The sequence below is a fragment of the Octopus bimaculoides genome, chromosome 6 (assembly GCF_001194135.2).
Source record: "Octopus bimaculoides isolate UCB-OBI-ISO-001 chromosome 6, ASM119413v2, whole genome shotgun sequence".
NCBI classification, from domain to species: Eukaryota; Metazoa; Mollusca; class Cephalopoda; order Octopoda; family Octopodidae; genus Octopus; species Octopus bimaculoides.
This window is the reverse complement of record NC_068986.1, coordinates 45234027-45251012: the sequence shown is the minus strand read 5'-3', so window position 1 is coordinate 45251012 and position 16986 is coordinate 45234027. Positions and strand designations below refer to the sequence as shown.

Genomic DNA, 16986 nt, shown 5'->3' with positions numbered 1-16986 from the left:
TATACACTTCTTATGCATGCTGCTCCTCTTCTCCCTCTAGATACTACATGTAATGCAATATTGAGAGTGTCTTTCTATCTCTATGTACATTATTTACATGACTTTATTCTTTAAAACTATTTCACATGACTTTATTCATTAAAATTTATTAAGACTTCTCACAACTTTGAATGATGTTTTCCTTTTGTTTTGTTTAAAACTTCATCATCAATATTTTTGCTTTCATTTTGTGATAGACAGCTCTCATTCAGAAAATACTAGCTTTCCAAATCCTGTTTTCTGATTGGGTAAAAATTATCAAACTTTAAACCTCTGCAACACTTTACTAAAATTTTTCCAGAAAGGAATCACACCAATTAACCAAATTTGAAAATTTTCACTTAATTTTCAGATTTCAAAATCTGTGACAGCAACAGAAGAAATTTCTCTCTGTATATATTTCTCTCTGTCTTTTACACTTTTCTCACTGTAAACTTCCCCATCTCTGTATATATTTATCATATTCTCTCTCTCATTCTTTCTCTCTGTACATGTATATCACTCACTCTGTGTGAGTGTGTGTGTGTGTGTGTGCATGTGTATGAGGAATTTTATCGGGGTGACAGAATCAAAAGACCCTCACAAAACATCAGCAGCAAGCTAAGAAAAATCTTTACATCTATGCACCAAATGGGAAAACAAAAACTTTATTTACTGGGACATTATAAATTGCCCCAAATAATGCACTTGGTTGGGCTAACCTCACAAAATTTGCTTGATGAAGAGGGGGATTTTGGACACCCTGCAGGTGACAACATACCATAATGCTGGGTTAGAATACATGTTGTAGAGAAAACATCTAGAATGATGTTTTATGGTCATGACACACACCATATTAGAAGGTACTGCAAACTCTGGAGATTCATTGTCACTTTAGCAATTTCCTGTATTCTCATACAAGTTTAACTGCCTTGAATTTATGTTGCCACTGAGTATATCGTGAGAAAACAAGAGAGTGTGTCTAGTGTGCACACAGCTCTTTCTCACTTTAAAAATCCTTGCACTAGTTCAGCATCTGTCTCTAATGAGTAAGACTACATGAATCATAATTGACAGACCTCCAACTAAGAATTAGATAGTCTTGTTGTGGTTTACATCTGTAATAATAAAATATCACTTCTTACATAGTTTCAGGCACATGGAAGGTATAGTATAGGCAGGAACAGTTGCAGTTTTCTTTCCCCAACATTACTGTGTCGCTTGTTGAAGTGCTACACAGTCAGAGTTTTCATTTATTACTGATGGCCAAAGCTTCTTGGAGCCATAGACTGAAGATCTCTCATTGAGACCATGGTGGTATTGCAAATTTGGAACTATGTATTACAACCAGTTGCATAGCTTCAGGTTCATGGAAGGTGTAGTACAGGTGAGGTCAGTCATAATCTTCTGCCCTTACATCATGCCATTGCATCTTTTGATGAAGTGCTGTGTAGTCAATCATAGTCTTTATTGATGATTGATACTTTTTCAAACCACAACTAACCAACCTTTCATGTATGCAATGGAGGTATATGTTTGCCACAATGAAACGCTACCACTTCCATGGCTTCAGGTGCACAGAATGTGTATATTAGCTGGAGCAGTTGTGATTCCCTGCTCCCCTGTTGAGATACCATATGGTTTAAATCATTGTCTTCATTGGTCACCAGTGGATGAACATGATCATTTTAGACATCTTTTATTTTCTTCTTTATTTTGTACTTGCCAATGTTTGTTGATATAAAGGCATAGCTATTGCACATGTTTCTTCAAGTATTGCTAATATACTCCTTCTTCTAGACCATACAGCACATTTCTGATTCCAAAATCATCCTGGATTTGGATGCAAATGATAACTTTCTTTGTAACTTTACCAAGAATTCAGGAACTGAATAAGTTCTTAAAAGATACCAAATGATTGTCTGAGATGAATACACAATGACTTACAAAAGAGTTCTAGAGGATGTGTTTAGCAATAGATTTCAACTGGGTGGGGTAGCAGTAACATTGTCAGATAACTTTCATCAAACTCTGCCAGTAATTCCAAAAGAATCAAGAGCAATGAAATCTAAGTTTACCTTTAAATTGTCATCACTTTGGACCAAAGTTAAGATCATCAAACTATCTACAAACATGAGATCCATCTTTTTAATGCCAAAAATTTATTACATGTTGGGGAGAGGAGATTTATTTTTGTGTAGTACTGACACCATAAATTTAGCTCCCATAATTGTATTGATTCAAGCAGTTGATCAATTGACATTGAAGGTACTCCTCAACTTGCAACATCATTCATTAGCTAACCTATGAGTCATTGTGCAAAAAAAAAAATGCTTGAATTAACAGCATTAACTGGGAGCTGCTGCAGGCACATCTAGGAAACAGCCATAGCTATTATCCTGTGAAATTTTTCAATTCATTGGGACCTTTAGGTTTTTGTCGTCACACTCATTTCAGCTCAAAAGAGAATCTCCAATAATACTACTGCCTAATTTATATCAGCTCTGACTATGCAGTGGCACAAGACTAGTGGTTAAGAAAATGGCTAATGCTACATGCCATTGGCAAATCTTTTCTCATTGAGTGCATCAAAGGAGAGGATGCGATTACTCTCAGAAATTTCATTTATACCAACAGATCTGCCTTTCAGTTTAGGAGACTTCAGTTTCTAAAACAGCTAAACTGCTATGTCAATCAATAAATCTCTGATGCTAAACTGCTTCTTGAAGAATACTGCTTTGTTTTATTTAGGATACTTTTGAGGAATACTGCCAACTTTATGTGTAATGTTCAATAACTGGAAGCCCCATAATCTTTTTATTTATGCTCCTGTTGGTAAAATCAAAAATATATTGTGAGGTGTTGACATGACAGTGTTGAGAAGTGCCAAGGTTATGAAGAGTACACGTTTATCATATAAGCTGAGACTCATCACAGCTGTTGATGCCATTTCTTTATCATTGCATGTATTGCAGTCCCACAATTTAGATGTATGGGTTTGCTCTGAGTGTACTTGTTGTTGCAGATGATAATAGTTTTATTTCCATAGATGCTTTACCTCCCAACACTCTAGATTTTTGCTTATTTTTCAAATGATTTTAAGAATTTAGCATTAAGAATAAAAGATAATATATTATGTTTAATAATAATTTCAAATGAAATGAAATTGTTTTCAAATTTTGTTAATTCTGTGTTCTTATCTAATATGTTTGATTTAGATGTATGTCAAATACATAACTGAACTATAAAATATATCAGACACTGGACTGTTACAAACATAATGGAAAGCAGATTCATTTCTTGTTTGAAAGATAACTTTTCTAGAGAAATGCAATGGTTTTCTATTCGACTGAATATACCTTCATTAAAAATAATTCTGGGCCACTATCAGCTACTTTCCAGCCTGGGCAACACTGTGTATTTTGTTATATAAGAATTTTTTTAAATGTATAAACTAGTTAAAAATCAATGATGAAAAACATGAAAATAAAATAGATATGTTGTCTTTCCGCATTTAAAACCAAATCTAATAATCTTTAACATTTTTCCATATTTGCTTTTCTGATAGTCTTGAAATGTTTTGCCTGAGAGTTATTTCTCATGATTTTTTTTTAATCATTTTCACTTGTTTGCCTTTGTACGCTTGTTTCTTTTATATCTCATTTTGTGTCATTAAATGGTAATTGAAATGTACAATCTGATTATTGCTATGTCTTCTTAATTTTCTTTTAAAGCTGATTTTTAAAAAAAACTTTGTAATATAATAATAACTAAAATGAGTTTTCTGAACTGTTGTAAAAGTATTTCTAGCATTACTCAGTAGATGAAGTTAGTTTTGGAGTAACTTATGTCTTGGTTTCCTATTGTCACCAGAACATTTGATAATCTGAGAGATATAAGTAGCTGTTCCAGTTGCTCAATATAACAACTATGTGTCTCTTAGTAGCTGTAAAAGATACTTTTAAGAACATTTTTGTTGTTACGTAGCTCCACGTTAGCTCTGATCCAGCAGCTCTATGGTATGCAGGTAATCAACCAAATGACAAGACAATCCCAAAGCTGTCCTTCTAGTTATATTACGCCCACCTATCTAGCTAAAGGCCATACAGTAAGGAATTATGTAAGCTGCCCTGTGACAGTCAGGGCATGTAACTACTCTATTGTCCAGCCTGGTTTTGTATGCCTCCAGATTCAGACAGTAGTGACAGTTAAGGCAGGCAAATTAGGCTTGGTCAGAGCATGACAGCTGTTGTTTCTTTGCATTTATTGTTGGTGGTGTGTATTGCAGCAATGATTGCAGTTAGTGAGGCTTTTGATACTGCAAGCATTTATATGTATATATGCTTTTTTTTTATGTTTGACTGAGCTAAGTGGTAGAGATAATGATTTTATGATACTGTTCTAGCTACTTTGTAATCACAGGTCAACTCTGATCCAGGAGACCTGTGATCAAAAACATTCTGGTTGTGACCATCCCATTTTTTTCAGAAGACCACTTTATACAGGGTGCCTTTCTTTTTAAAGATAGTGGGCTATGATTTAAAGGAGATATATCTATATTTCTTCCAGGTCAAACCACCTTGTAAAGACCCCCTTATTGGCTCATTACTGCTCTTTTAATGTTTTGCCATGCTGTATATGTGACTGGTTGTTTTGAGTTAATTTTGTATGTAGTGGCAAGGATCTGTAAGGGTTGAAGTTTGCCACAGCAACAAATTGTACCGTTCACATATCTAGGTGGTACTTCATTGTGAGTGTGATCTCTGTACAACTTTTTATAATTAGCAATATTTGTTGGTATATTTTGTAGTTTATGATGTAGAGATTGGCAGCCCATATAGGGTTAGCCTAATTTGTAATGAATTTAATGTATTGTTTAAATACCTGCGTTGCTGTTTGTTTCTATTAACCAAATGTTGTGCCTGTGAGTGTTCTAAGTATGTTTGTGTATAATTTTGCTTTCTTTACTATCTCTTCTGTGCATGTTGTGAATCTTCTGGAAGTATTCTATGTAACTCCTTATATTATTGTCCTGTGTATGTGTTGTATGTTTATGTTGTTGGGTATGAGGGCTTGTTGCATTTTGATGTACTTTGGTACTGTTGTTAGAGAGAGAGAGAGAGAGAGAGAGAGAGAATGCATTTAGTTGGTATTGCTTTAAGTTTGAAATTAGGTATCAAGGTTATAGCTGGAGGGTTGAAGTAGTTGTATAGTTGTGGCTGGAGAATATTGAAGGACATGAATGTGATGTTATCTACATATGTGGTTGTGTGCATGATTAAAAAAAATTAGGCCAAGTTGTGTAGCATAAACTTTGGGCTTTTTTTAACTTTGTAAGAGTAGTTTTACTTTTTATATTGATATGTAGCTGTGATTGATAATGAGTTAGGAAATTGTTAGATAGCAAGGTTTGTGGAGCAGAAGGTGACACATAGAGAGTTGCTGTAGTTAGCTTAGTGAGATATATGTGCTTGTGTCAGTGTGGGTTGTTTAGGATTTAAGAAGAGTTTTGTATGAATACTATTGTCACCTCATGTATTATTTGTATTATTTGAAAACCAAGTTTTGTGGAGTACATTGAAGTCTTCTTCAGTTATGTTATTTGGAAGATGTTGTTAAAGTACTGCAGTTAGAATATGTAATCTGGTGGGAAGGTTTGTGAGGTTGGTAGTGGTATATGTGTTTATTATATTAATATACTCCATACTATGTACATCAGAATATAATTAGAAATTTGAGGTATCCTACATTGTGCATGTTAAAATATTTCTTGAACTAACAATAATAGTTTCATAATACTTGTAGTTATTACTTTTTTAGTTTGGTATTTTAAACTTTTTCTGTATTGTTTACAAAGTTTAACTCTGTGAGTAAACTTATGACATTTTTTAAATGCTTTCTTGTCCTGGATCCCATTGTACAGCACCTTAGACAAGCATTCTTACACTATAGCCCTAAGCCCATCAATGCTTTGTAGTAGATGGAAACTGTAGGAAGCTCATAATATATGTGTCTCTGTGTGTATACATATGTGTGTGTGTGTGTGTGTGTATATGTTGATATTCCATGCTTGCTACTGTTTGAATGAAGCAGTGTTGATGTATACGTTCCTTGATGATATTACATTTGGTCTGTCTGTGCTTTCAAAGACCTGTGAAATAAACAATTTCTTAGTTGAAAAACAGGTAAGATATGGTAACAGGAAGAGCTTCTGGTCATAAAATTCTGCTTCAGATAAATCCGCATCAAATCCATACTAGCAGGAAATAAGCAGGTGTTAAATTAATGATCGAATTTTGTGACGTTAAAATAGGAGAAAATAACAGTATATAGTATTTTTGTTGTTGTTAACATTGTGTATTTATGTAGAAGTTTTGTAAATAGTGTTGTTTGTATTTGTGTGAATATTTTTTTGAAAACATTGCTTTAGAAAATGTTATGGTTTGTTTCATGTTTAGTTTTGTGTTCTGATGATGTCTACTCATATTTTTGCAGGTGTTTCTGTGTAACAAACATACATCATTTGACCAGCATTTAAGTCATAGTCATCCCCTTTTAAGATGGTTGTGTAAAACAAATGGGTTTTGACAGTTAATTAAAGCAGGTTGAATGACCACATAGGTGCCCTTTTGAAATCGGCAGTGTTTAATAATACTCCAATTACTGTTTATTCCCATTCAAAAGAGTGACTCTTTCATCTTTCTGCAGTAAATAAAAATTCCAGTATCAAATAAGATAATTAATTCAATTTGAAAGATAAACTTGCATTTGTAACTCAAAAGAAATCAAGTCATTAAATTTGGCATGTATCTACAAGCTGTATGTCTGGATCTTTTCAGTTCCTAATCAAATTTCTTTTTCATTTAGTTTTATTACACTAAATTTATACACTACTTCTTTTCCATGCAGCCTTATACAGAAAATAACTGTTGGTTTTGATAAAAACGGCACGCAGTTCTAAATTTCTGCACTTACAAAACTCCTTCAATTCCTCATAATGAAATAAGTCGACTTGCCATAGACAACTTAATTATAACTAAAACGCCACAGTAGTATATTAATTATTTCACATTTATTACCAAGTTTATGACTTGGAATAATTTTTATTTTTTTATCAGGGTGACTTAATACTTCACAGTGACTATTTGATTGAAGCCCTTACCAAAATTGCTGTAGCTACTAGCAAATCTAACCTTGTGACAGTTGCCGAAGGAAATAGGTAAGACATATTTTGCAATATCTAGAATGTCATAAAGTAATGGCAGGCTCTCAGTGAGCTGAGACTACAATACAGGTTTGATTTCTGCTTGAACTATTTCATTTCATAATTTTTATTGTCATCCAAAGAAATCACAGATGCATTTGAGGCTCTTTTCAACAAGAAACTTGCATTACAGATCCTCTGTAATGAGTAATGCTAAAAAGATCTTAAGCTGTGAACTGTTCCTTCCTCATAGTTGTAAATGGGAAAGTGTGCTCAATATACTAATATATTCAGGCACAGTCCCAGGGATTTTTTGAAGGGAATACAATTCCAGAAAAAAAGGACATAATAACATTATTTAAAAGGATGACTTCTTTTCTTGAGGGGTGCATGTGCACTTAGGCCCACCCCACCACTGGGTTCGCCTCTGTTATTATAGCCCACAATAATATCTTTTTTTTTTTTAATTTTGTGTATCTCAGCCATTATATTACCATCAACATCTCTGCTCCCATAAGATAAAACCTCAAAACCTGAATGCTCTCAGCACACCAAGCCACCAATTCTTGCAGTGACTTTTCTTATTTACTATGGCTCAAACCTACTCTGATGCCAATTACAAATTGATGACAGAGGTAGAGCTGTGAACACAGACCTAGTAGTTATGAGTGAAAGGAAATAAAATAGAAACTCAGCAGATATCTTTATAATGCTTATGATTTGAGAGGTGTTCAATCTGATAGATTATTTGGTTGGCATTTCTCAAAATTTTTATTTTTTTCTATTTCCTTTCAGTTAGAATTATCGTATTTGATTTGCTTTTTTTTTTTCTATAGTATCACGCATGATGTATCAAGTGGTAAACAAGGAAACATTCAGTTCTCCAAAGGGGCCGTATATTCTGTGAAGAAAAACAAAGCAGGAGGCCTTGTTGTTGTAAGTTCTTGTTTACATAATTTAATAATAATGAACTATTTAATTTCATTTCATTATCAGCTGTTTGATTTTTTTTTAGTTTGTTTTTATTAGGGTAACTAATTAGGTTTTTTTGTTGTTTTGTGTTTGTTTGCTTTTGTTAGAGTAATCTGAATTATATTTTGATATACTTTTAGTCAATTAATTAAAAATTGAACTGTTATCTGAAGTTTGTATCCAGTATTACTATATTTCAAGGTAGTGAGCTGGTAGAACCATTAGCACCTCAGGCAAAATGCTTATGGCATTTCTTCCAACTCTTTACATTCTAAGTTCAAATCCTACTGTCGTCAGCTTTTATTTTTAGCCTTTCAGAGTCAATAAAATAAAGTCCCAGTCAAGTACTGGGGTCAATGTAATCAAATTACTCTTCTCAAAACTGCTGGTCTTGTGCCAAAATTAGAGAGAATATTACCTTATTCTCCTGGATCAGCATCATCATTACTTCCAGCATCATAACATACATTTTTCCACAATGACTTATGGAATCTATTCCATCTCATTCACAGATTTTTCAATTAATTTTTTTTTAACTAAACAGTTTGAAACTTCAACTACTGGTAGAATTTCTCATGTAGAATATGGTTTACTCTGAACGTTTTTGACAAATTTCATATTTTAGAAGTTATTTCATGTTAAAGTTGTATTTGGATAATTTCAACCAATCAATGACGTGTATTCGGTTGAAGAAAGCTATTGCTGTTTGCAATAGTAATCAAAGAGGAACTGTATGGCGAGCAAACCACTTTTATTCTTTCTTCCTTTCTAGTCAGCACTGTACATTCCTTACTCTTTCCCTCCCTTCTACACTATCAACCAGCGAGTGAACTTGTCACTGCCACTACAATTACCATATTTTCCGGTGTATAAGCCGCTATTTGTTCTGTTTTAACTTCATGTTTTGATAATGTTATTTTTTATCTAATAAAGACTTTTATATTGATGAAATGTGTTTGTTGTTGATTATGGTAAGATAAAATCATGACAATAACATTACATCTTGTGTTCTACGTGAGAAATTGTACCAGTATTCAAAGTTTCAAATTGTTTAGTTAAAAAAAATTAATTTTAAAAAATCTGTGATTGAGATGGAATAGATCCAACTTGTGTTGGATAGGTCCTCTTAATAAATATTCACTTATCACTTAGGATTCACTGCCTCTCAGTATCTCACTTCTGGGATCAGTTTAGTGTTTCATTTATTTTAGCATCATAAGAATGCTTTTGTTCATGTTTGTTCTTCTTTCCAGCCACACAGTTATTGTATCACTAATTCTTGTCCTGCATCAAAAACATCTTGCACAATTTAATTCTCTCTAGTATGAACTTAAGGCATTGACACATTGGGCAGTTACCTGAGGACTCCATGCATCATAGGACTCAAAGCTAATTTTTATATGCTGTGGTTATTCATATAATGAGTTTGCTCAAAGCAAACTTTAAACTTCTAATGTGAGTGTATGTGTGTGTGCACATGCATGCACATGCATGTCTTTCTTTTACTTGTTTCAGTCATCATGACTGCAGCTATGCTGGAGCACCGCCTTTGCTCGAACAAATCAACCCCAGGACTTATTCTTTGTAAGCCTAGTACTTATTCTATGGGTCTCTTTTGCCCAACTGCTAAGTTACGGGGACGTAAACACACCAACATTGGTTGCCAAGCAATGGTAGGGGGACAAACATAGACACACAAACACACACATATGTATATACACGACAGGCTTCTTTCCGTTTCTGTCAACCAAATCCACTCACAAGGCTTTGGTCAGCCCGAGGCTATAGTAGAAGACACTTGCCCAAGGTGCTACACAGTGGGACTGAACCAGAAAGTATGTGGTTGGTAAGCAAGCTACTTACCACACAGCTACTCCTGCACCTATTGTGTGTTTATATATTACATATAAATACAATCTTTTGTGTTGGAAATGAAAATCCCTTGTAAAGGTGCTTGACTTGTCCAATATAGCAGTCAAATTTCTCTCAACAAAGTTCCTATCAGCTTTGAAAATGAGAACTGTACAACAAACAGGTTTTAAGATGTAAATTTTTGAACAAAATGATCAACATTAGCGACCAGGTGATTATATGTAGAACACCAAAGTGTTAATGACACTTGATCCCGAACTAATCACAGAGCAGTTTAGATCTGAAAATATGGGATGTTGTAAATGTGTCTTGCTGTTAAAGAATTGATTAAGTCTCTGCTATTGATCTGCTCAAGCTAACCCAGTTAGAAGCTACACAACAACAAATGTTTTGCATACAGTGAGAAATCATTCCTTGGTGTTTGTAATTAGTATTTAGAACTCTATAAATTACAAGTGAATTCTACAAACTACCAATTATGTCAATCAACTGTTGTATATTTCGTTTATTATATTTTATATCTCAGTGAACAGCCATTATCATTTGATAGTACTTCAAATTGAAGGGGCAGTAGCTTTATGCAAAATGTTGAAAGGATAAAATATGATTGAGGAACAGATTAGGTGTCTTGCTAAAGAAGGGATACATGGCAACCACACATTATATAGGGGTGGTTAGGAGTAGTTAATTGTCAATCCATTGGTTACAACAATGAAGGTCCCAGTTGATATGATCAACAGAACAGCCTGCTCATGAAATTAACATGCAAGTGGCTCAGCATTCCAGAGATATGTGTACCCTTAATGTCGTTCTGAGAGAGATTTATCATAACACAGAATGTGACAAGGCTAGTCTTTTGAAATACAAATATAACTCACTTTTGCCAGCTGAGTGAATTGGAGCAATGTGAAATAAAGTGTCTTGCTCAAGGACGCAACACACTACTGGGAATCGAACTCACAACCTTACAATCATGAGCCAAGGAGGAGATAAAGATGATAGTGATGATATGCCAAAACAAACTCTCAAGGTATATGTTTATACATTACTGAAATGCAAATCTTCCATCCTAAGTAATCATTCATTTTATTTCCAGGTTGCTCCACCATTACAGTGATCTGAAAAGTAAGTTCCTACCCTTCAGGCTGTTCAGGTGCTATGACAATGCAGTTTCAACATTGAGGATTTTCAAATGACTAGAGCACTGCATTCAAAGATCTTTCTGCCTCTACTGCTCCCTGTGATATAGAAATTGCTGTCAAACTACTTAAAAACTGCAGCTTCTCTCAACAACTTCAGCTTCAATAAATAATATATCTACTTTCATTTTCATTTTTTTCTTCTCCTTTTCTTGAAAATCTTTCCTATCTCTCTCTTCTTTCTTTTGCGCTCCCTTAATATAAAATAGGCCACTTGTGAGTTTGTATGTTTTACCAGAATGATCAAATAAAGAAACTGTAGTTAAATCAGACACACAGGCCTGTGCAAAGTTGTATAAGCTTTTGATACAATCTAATGATTAAAAAGAAATGGTGCTAGCCAGTGTTACTAGCAAGTGCCTTTTAATGTTGTTTTCTTGTTTGTTTTTATTTCATCATTTTCAAGCTTTCCAATATTGTTACTAATCATCGAAAGTGATGTATTATTTACAAGTCATACTGACAAGATTGTACTAGAAACCCCCCACACTCCTTGTCACAATAAATACATTACATATTATACAATACACACATGGGAACAAGAAAGACAGAGTCGAGTCAAATAAATACAATTACATAATATCAACCAGAAGAGCTCTATGCTCAATGATCTGCGGCAAAGATGGTTGACTTCGTTTGTTTTTTTACAGTCTGAAGTTCGACAGGATAAAGTAATATCTATTTGATAAGAGATAATTTTGGATGAGGCTTAGAAAGTAAATGCATAATAAATATCCCCCTAGGTGGAGAACTAATTGATACAATAGTGCTTAGTTCTTAGTTTGATAGCATGAAGTATTTGGAGATAAATTTCCCTTTGGATACAGCACAAGTCTATCACAAATAACATTATCATATGATTTGGTACCTACTGCCATCAGATAGGTGAACTGTAGCAATGAACTGTAGCTCAGCAAACAAAGAAAATGCCAAGAGTAGATTTAGAAATCATAACCCATCAAAATAAACGATTACAAGACTTTGAAAAATTAATATTTTTCAATAGTGGTTATCTTTAAGTATTTTTATAGTTATTGCTCTTTGACCACTAGTACTACCATCATCATCATTTTTATTTGACATCTGTTTTCTATGCAGGTATAGTTTTGACAGTTTACAGGATCCAAGGAGACCGAGGACCATATCATGTGCCCATGTATACTTTGGCATGGTTTTAATGGGTGTGGTGGGTTTATTTTTTTGTTTCTTTGTTTTGATATTTGTCACCAGCACTAATCAGTTGCTTTACACCTTAAAAGATTAAGGGCTTAAAGACACTTCCTATAGCAAGAGAATGGAAAAGACGGTGCAATAAGACAGTATGATGAGGAAAATAGATTTATAGTTGTGAGAAGGTGGGTGTGGAAAGAGTAGAAGAGTAGTTACTATTGGATGAGAGAGTATGGAAGGGACAAGGAAAAAGAAGGGGATTAATGTCAGAGTTTAATGAGAAAGGAGGGGTAGAGTGATAGGGTGAGTTGTGTCGGGGATCCAGAGCTACATATCTTATAAGTATGGATGAGAAGGTATGAAGGAAAGGAAAATTTTGAATAAACTTGTACGCTGTCAAATGCTACCTCACAAAAACATGCAATGTTCATCACTATTCAAGAGCAAACAACGCGTTACACAGCTAAAAGCAGCTCACTCACTAACGATGTTCCATTTTACATTCAACACAATCCACAGAGATTTCCTAAAGAAGTAGCATACACCAGTGTACCATTCAGATTTGAGATGGTGTTCACAGCACTACAACTGAAAAAAAAATTGCTTGAAAAGCAACTCTCAGCCTATATGATACACTGTTGTACTAGATTCTTGTCTGTTCTACTTTACTACAATGTTTTTGTTCTTTGGACTAGCGAACTTTGTAACCCACTTATCTAAACCCACTCATTTCTCCCCTTGATGAATTTCTTCCCATTCGTAATCTCCAAGACCATAATAAATAAAATTGCATTTCGTTTTGCTGAATCTTCCTTTCCATGTTGACCCTACATCCCACCTAATTTGGGAGAACAGCACTGCCTTTGTTATTACCCTGCATCATACCATATTTTCACTGATTCTTATGTCATTACTGAATACAGACTATTTCAAATTATAATTTATGGAGAATTTGTTTTAGAAATATGGACGAATGACCATACAATTGTCTTTGACGAAAATTTGTCTTCCTACGGAATATGATACATGTGGTCATGAAAATAAGTGAATCGAGGTAAAGATGGTAAACGTTTGTGATTCATCGCAGATAAATATGCATGTGAAAAGATATTATCTGAGAGTATGAAGTTGAAATTGGAATAATTGAGATTGTACATGTATTGATACAAATGCAGGTGAATTTTCTTTCTTCTCATTTTGAAATGCCCATGTAATGAAAAAAAAAAGATGTGAGGTAAATAAAGAAGCGCTCGAAGAGTCCTAAAAATTACATGCACTTGTTCCTCCTCAAACTAACGGCTACAACACACAAATACGCGTCCACAGGTAAAATAATTTTATAGTTTGTCGCTTTAAAATATTATTTCTGTATCAACGTATATAAATCATTGACTTTAGTTTATTATGTCTGGCATCAGGAAAGACTACATAAAATGTGAAATGTCGATTTACCAAGTCGGCTTTTGAGTTTAAATATCTTATTGAGTGATTTCACACGGCGTTAGAAAAAAGTGAAGTGCTAAATTACTAATGACATCGAAAGAGTAACCCTCTTAAGAAAGTTATGCTCTAATTTTCTCAGCGCTGCTTCAGAGATTCAGACATTACATAAAAATCATCTCTATTAAACTATGAAATAATTACTGTTAAGTTTGCATCCCGAAGTACACACATCCAGAGAATTAAGAAATATACTTTACATTAGGACGTTACTAGCAGTATTAGGCTTAAGGATTATTCATTTATTTTTAGTTACGATAAACTCGATAGTTTTATTTATTTGTGATCGGGATATTTATTCACTAACATGAAGGTACATTCTCTTATTTCTTAAACAAAAACGTCGTTTATATATTTCAGAATGTTGTGCAATTAACTTTTACGCAATACCGAAGCTGTAGGTTCACGATATCTCCTGTTATATTTTTCCTATTATTATTACATTTATGTTGTGACTTTTTTTTTTTCTTTACTCAGTGGAAAATAGTATAGTTAATATAAACACGTTATAGTTAGAGTTGTATTTATTATAGCTTTTTGTTTCGTTAATTCTCCCGTGAGGATATTTAGTTTAAAGAGGTGAACGATTGCGAGATTAGTCGTGTGTGTAAATATACATATATGTGTGTGCGTGTGAGTGTATAAATATTTAATCCATAATCACGCATAAACGAATGTGTATATATTTATGTATGATTTCATGTCATTGGGGAAAATTTCGTCATGGAAAAAACGTTTCTTAATTAGTATTCAGATATATACTTCACTCCCAGCGCTTGTTTCGGTACAATGGGTGTATCACATACTTTAAGTCCTGTTAATTACAAACACGTAGATCATTGCAATAACAAACATCAACCACAATCATTATTGAAATACTTAGACCATATAGGGCTGTATTCAAATGATATAAATGATGGTTTGAGTTCAATTCCCGCCGATGTCAGCTTTGACTCTCATCATTCTAAAGTTGATAAAATAAAGTACCAATCAAGTACTAGGGACGATTTATATATCTATAATGCATCCTAGATAGGAGCGACCTAATACTAAATAGGCTAATACTGCTATATAAATACAAAATCTAACTATACAACTAGTCCTGTTGTATACAACCACAACTACTGCTATCATTTAGTTTTAGCTCTACGTTACTATCACTATAGTCTACTCTAATTTAAACTTTCCAACCAAGGAAAGGGGCCACATTTTTCATTAATGTTTTACGTAGTGTTTTTGGTACGGAAAAACTTTCAAACTTCGTATACTTATCTATTTTGTGTTATAGAACAGAAAAATATTTTTGTATTCGAATTTATTTCATGTAAAAAATTGTCTTATTTCGATAATTTCAACCAATCACTGACAAGTATTCAGTTGTTTATATTTACTCCTTTGGCTGATTAAGCGATGTAAAGCGTATTTAATCTCCATACCTTCGTTTTATTTGCTTTTTTCATTTTAAATTTGCTTTAACCCTAACCCTAACACTAGGGTTAGGGTCACTTGTTTTAGAATCGTTTGTTTATGTAGTCGGCACTTAATGTATATCGGCTGAATGGACGTCAGTGATTGGTTGAAATTACAGAAATACGACAACTTTAACATGGAATAACTTATGGATTTCTTTTTTTTTTAAGAAGACTAAGAGAAAAAGATGTTTTATATGACACATTCTACCAGTGTTCCAAGTTTCAAAGTGTTTCTTTAATGAAAAGTGTGGCCCCCGTTTTAAAAAAGATCCCCAACCAACACTGAATTGATGATAGTAGTAATGTAGAAATAAATAAACAAACAAATAAGATCAATCGACAACGGCATCACTAGCTAACTGTGAAAGGCGGTTCAGCATCAAAGAATAACTTGGCTGCTAAACCGTACGAGTAGACAGGTCGCTTACAACTTGAAAGAGAATTTGTGTTATATGAACCTCATAAAAGACTGGGAAAATAAAGTGTGCGAGTAGCTAATTTGGTGCAGTTATGTTTTACTTAACAGCTCTGAGGGCGTTGATATAAAACTTTCTAAGATCTTGTCAGTCAGAATCTTTACTTATTATTGACATATTTTAGACAACGTGTGAAAGTTTTGATAAGGTGCGAGTTGATATCGATTTTGGGGTGGGGGGTAATTTTTAGGCTTGTAGGAATTGGGGGGGGGGAGTGATATTTATGTATTGTGAGATTTTTTTTTCTCTGTTATTATTTTTTTTTTCATCAAGAGCGAAGGAGTATAGTAGACAAATTCTAGATTATATATTGATGTTACTTATTTTTTTATTGACTACGGACTTACAATACCAAATTCTGGCCTGGTTTTATCATAGTATGTAGAGCATTTTTAGCGCGTCGTCGTGCTACTTCACTCCAGCTCTTCTAAGTTGTAAACAGTTTTATAAAATAAAAAAATGAGAGCAGTCCTTGCGTTTACTAGTTTATTTTCACTTTGTTTATTAACAGTTAATATCACTTTACTTAGTGACCGGCGAAGATTTGAAATTTTTTTCGTATATTTCGGATTGTATTTAAGTTGGGTTGTTGTTTTTGTATTGTAGAATTGATTTCAGTAAACCGTTTAATCTCCTATATCACTCACCAGTGAGCTCCTACCCTGAAGAAGCTTGGTAAAAGAAAATGTTGCCCCCAACATTAGCTAAGCTTTCAACCGTGTCTGGCAAGCAAGCTATTGTAACTGTTCACCTTTGAGTTTCATCTGGTTCCCATTTCTTTAATCGTTAACTTCCTATCAAATCGTTCTGTTGGAACGTGTGAGGTGTGTTTGACGGAGCTCTTTCTGATCCTCATTTTATCAACTCTGGGTTCGTTTTATCCCCCTATCTCTTCCTTCTATACACCAATGACCAATTACTGTCACGTCCAATAACGCCCACTCTTACGCAGCCAATATTACTCTTCATTCTTCCATAACCTTCCACAACCATCATTCACTCACATCCTAGACGCTACAAACCAAACCCGCAGTGACTCCATGAATAAAGAGTTCAGAAGCAACCTCTAATTGAGATGTCTTTTTTTTTTCAACTGCAAGGAA

At 33.9% G+C, this 16986-nt stretch overlaps 1 protein-coding gene across 3 annotated transcripts in view; it reads left to right on the top strand.

Moving 5' to 3' along the window:
• Positions 1 to 11637, top strand: part of LOC106882562 (unconventional myosin-Ic) — a 178053-nt gene extending 166416 nt beyond the window's left edge. For all 3 annotated transcript variants that reach the window (XM_052968713.1, XM_052968715.1, XM_052968714.1), the window contains 3 exons: positions 7137 to 7237; positions 8059 to 8158; positions 11163 to 11637. In XM_052968713.1, the coding sequence (XP_052824673.1) occupies positions 7137 to 7237; positions 8059 to 8158; positions 11163 to 11183 (222 nt within the window). In that variant the 3' untranslated portion in view covers positions 11184 to 11637. The remainder of the gene's footprint in view (positions 1 to 7136; positions 7238 to 8058; positions 8159 to 11162) is intronic.
• The last annotated feature ends 5349 nt before the right edge of the window (positions 11638 to 16986 follow it).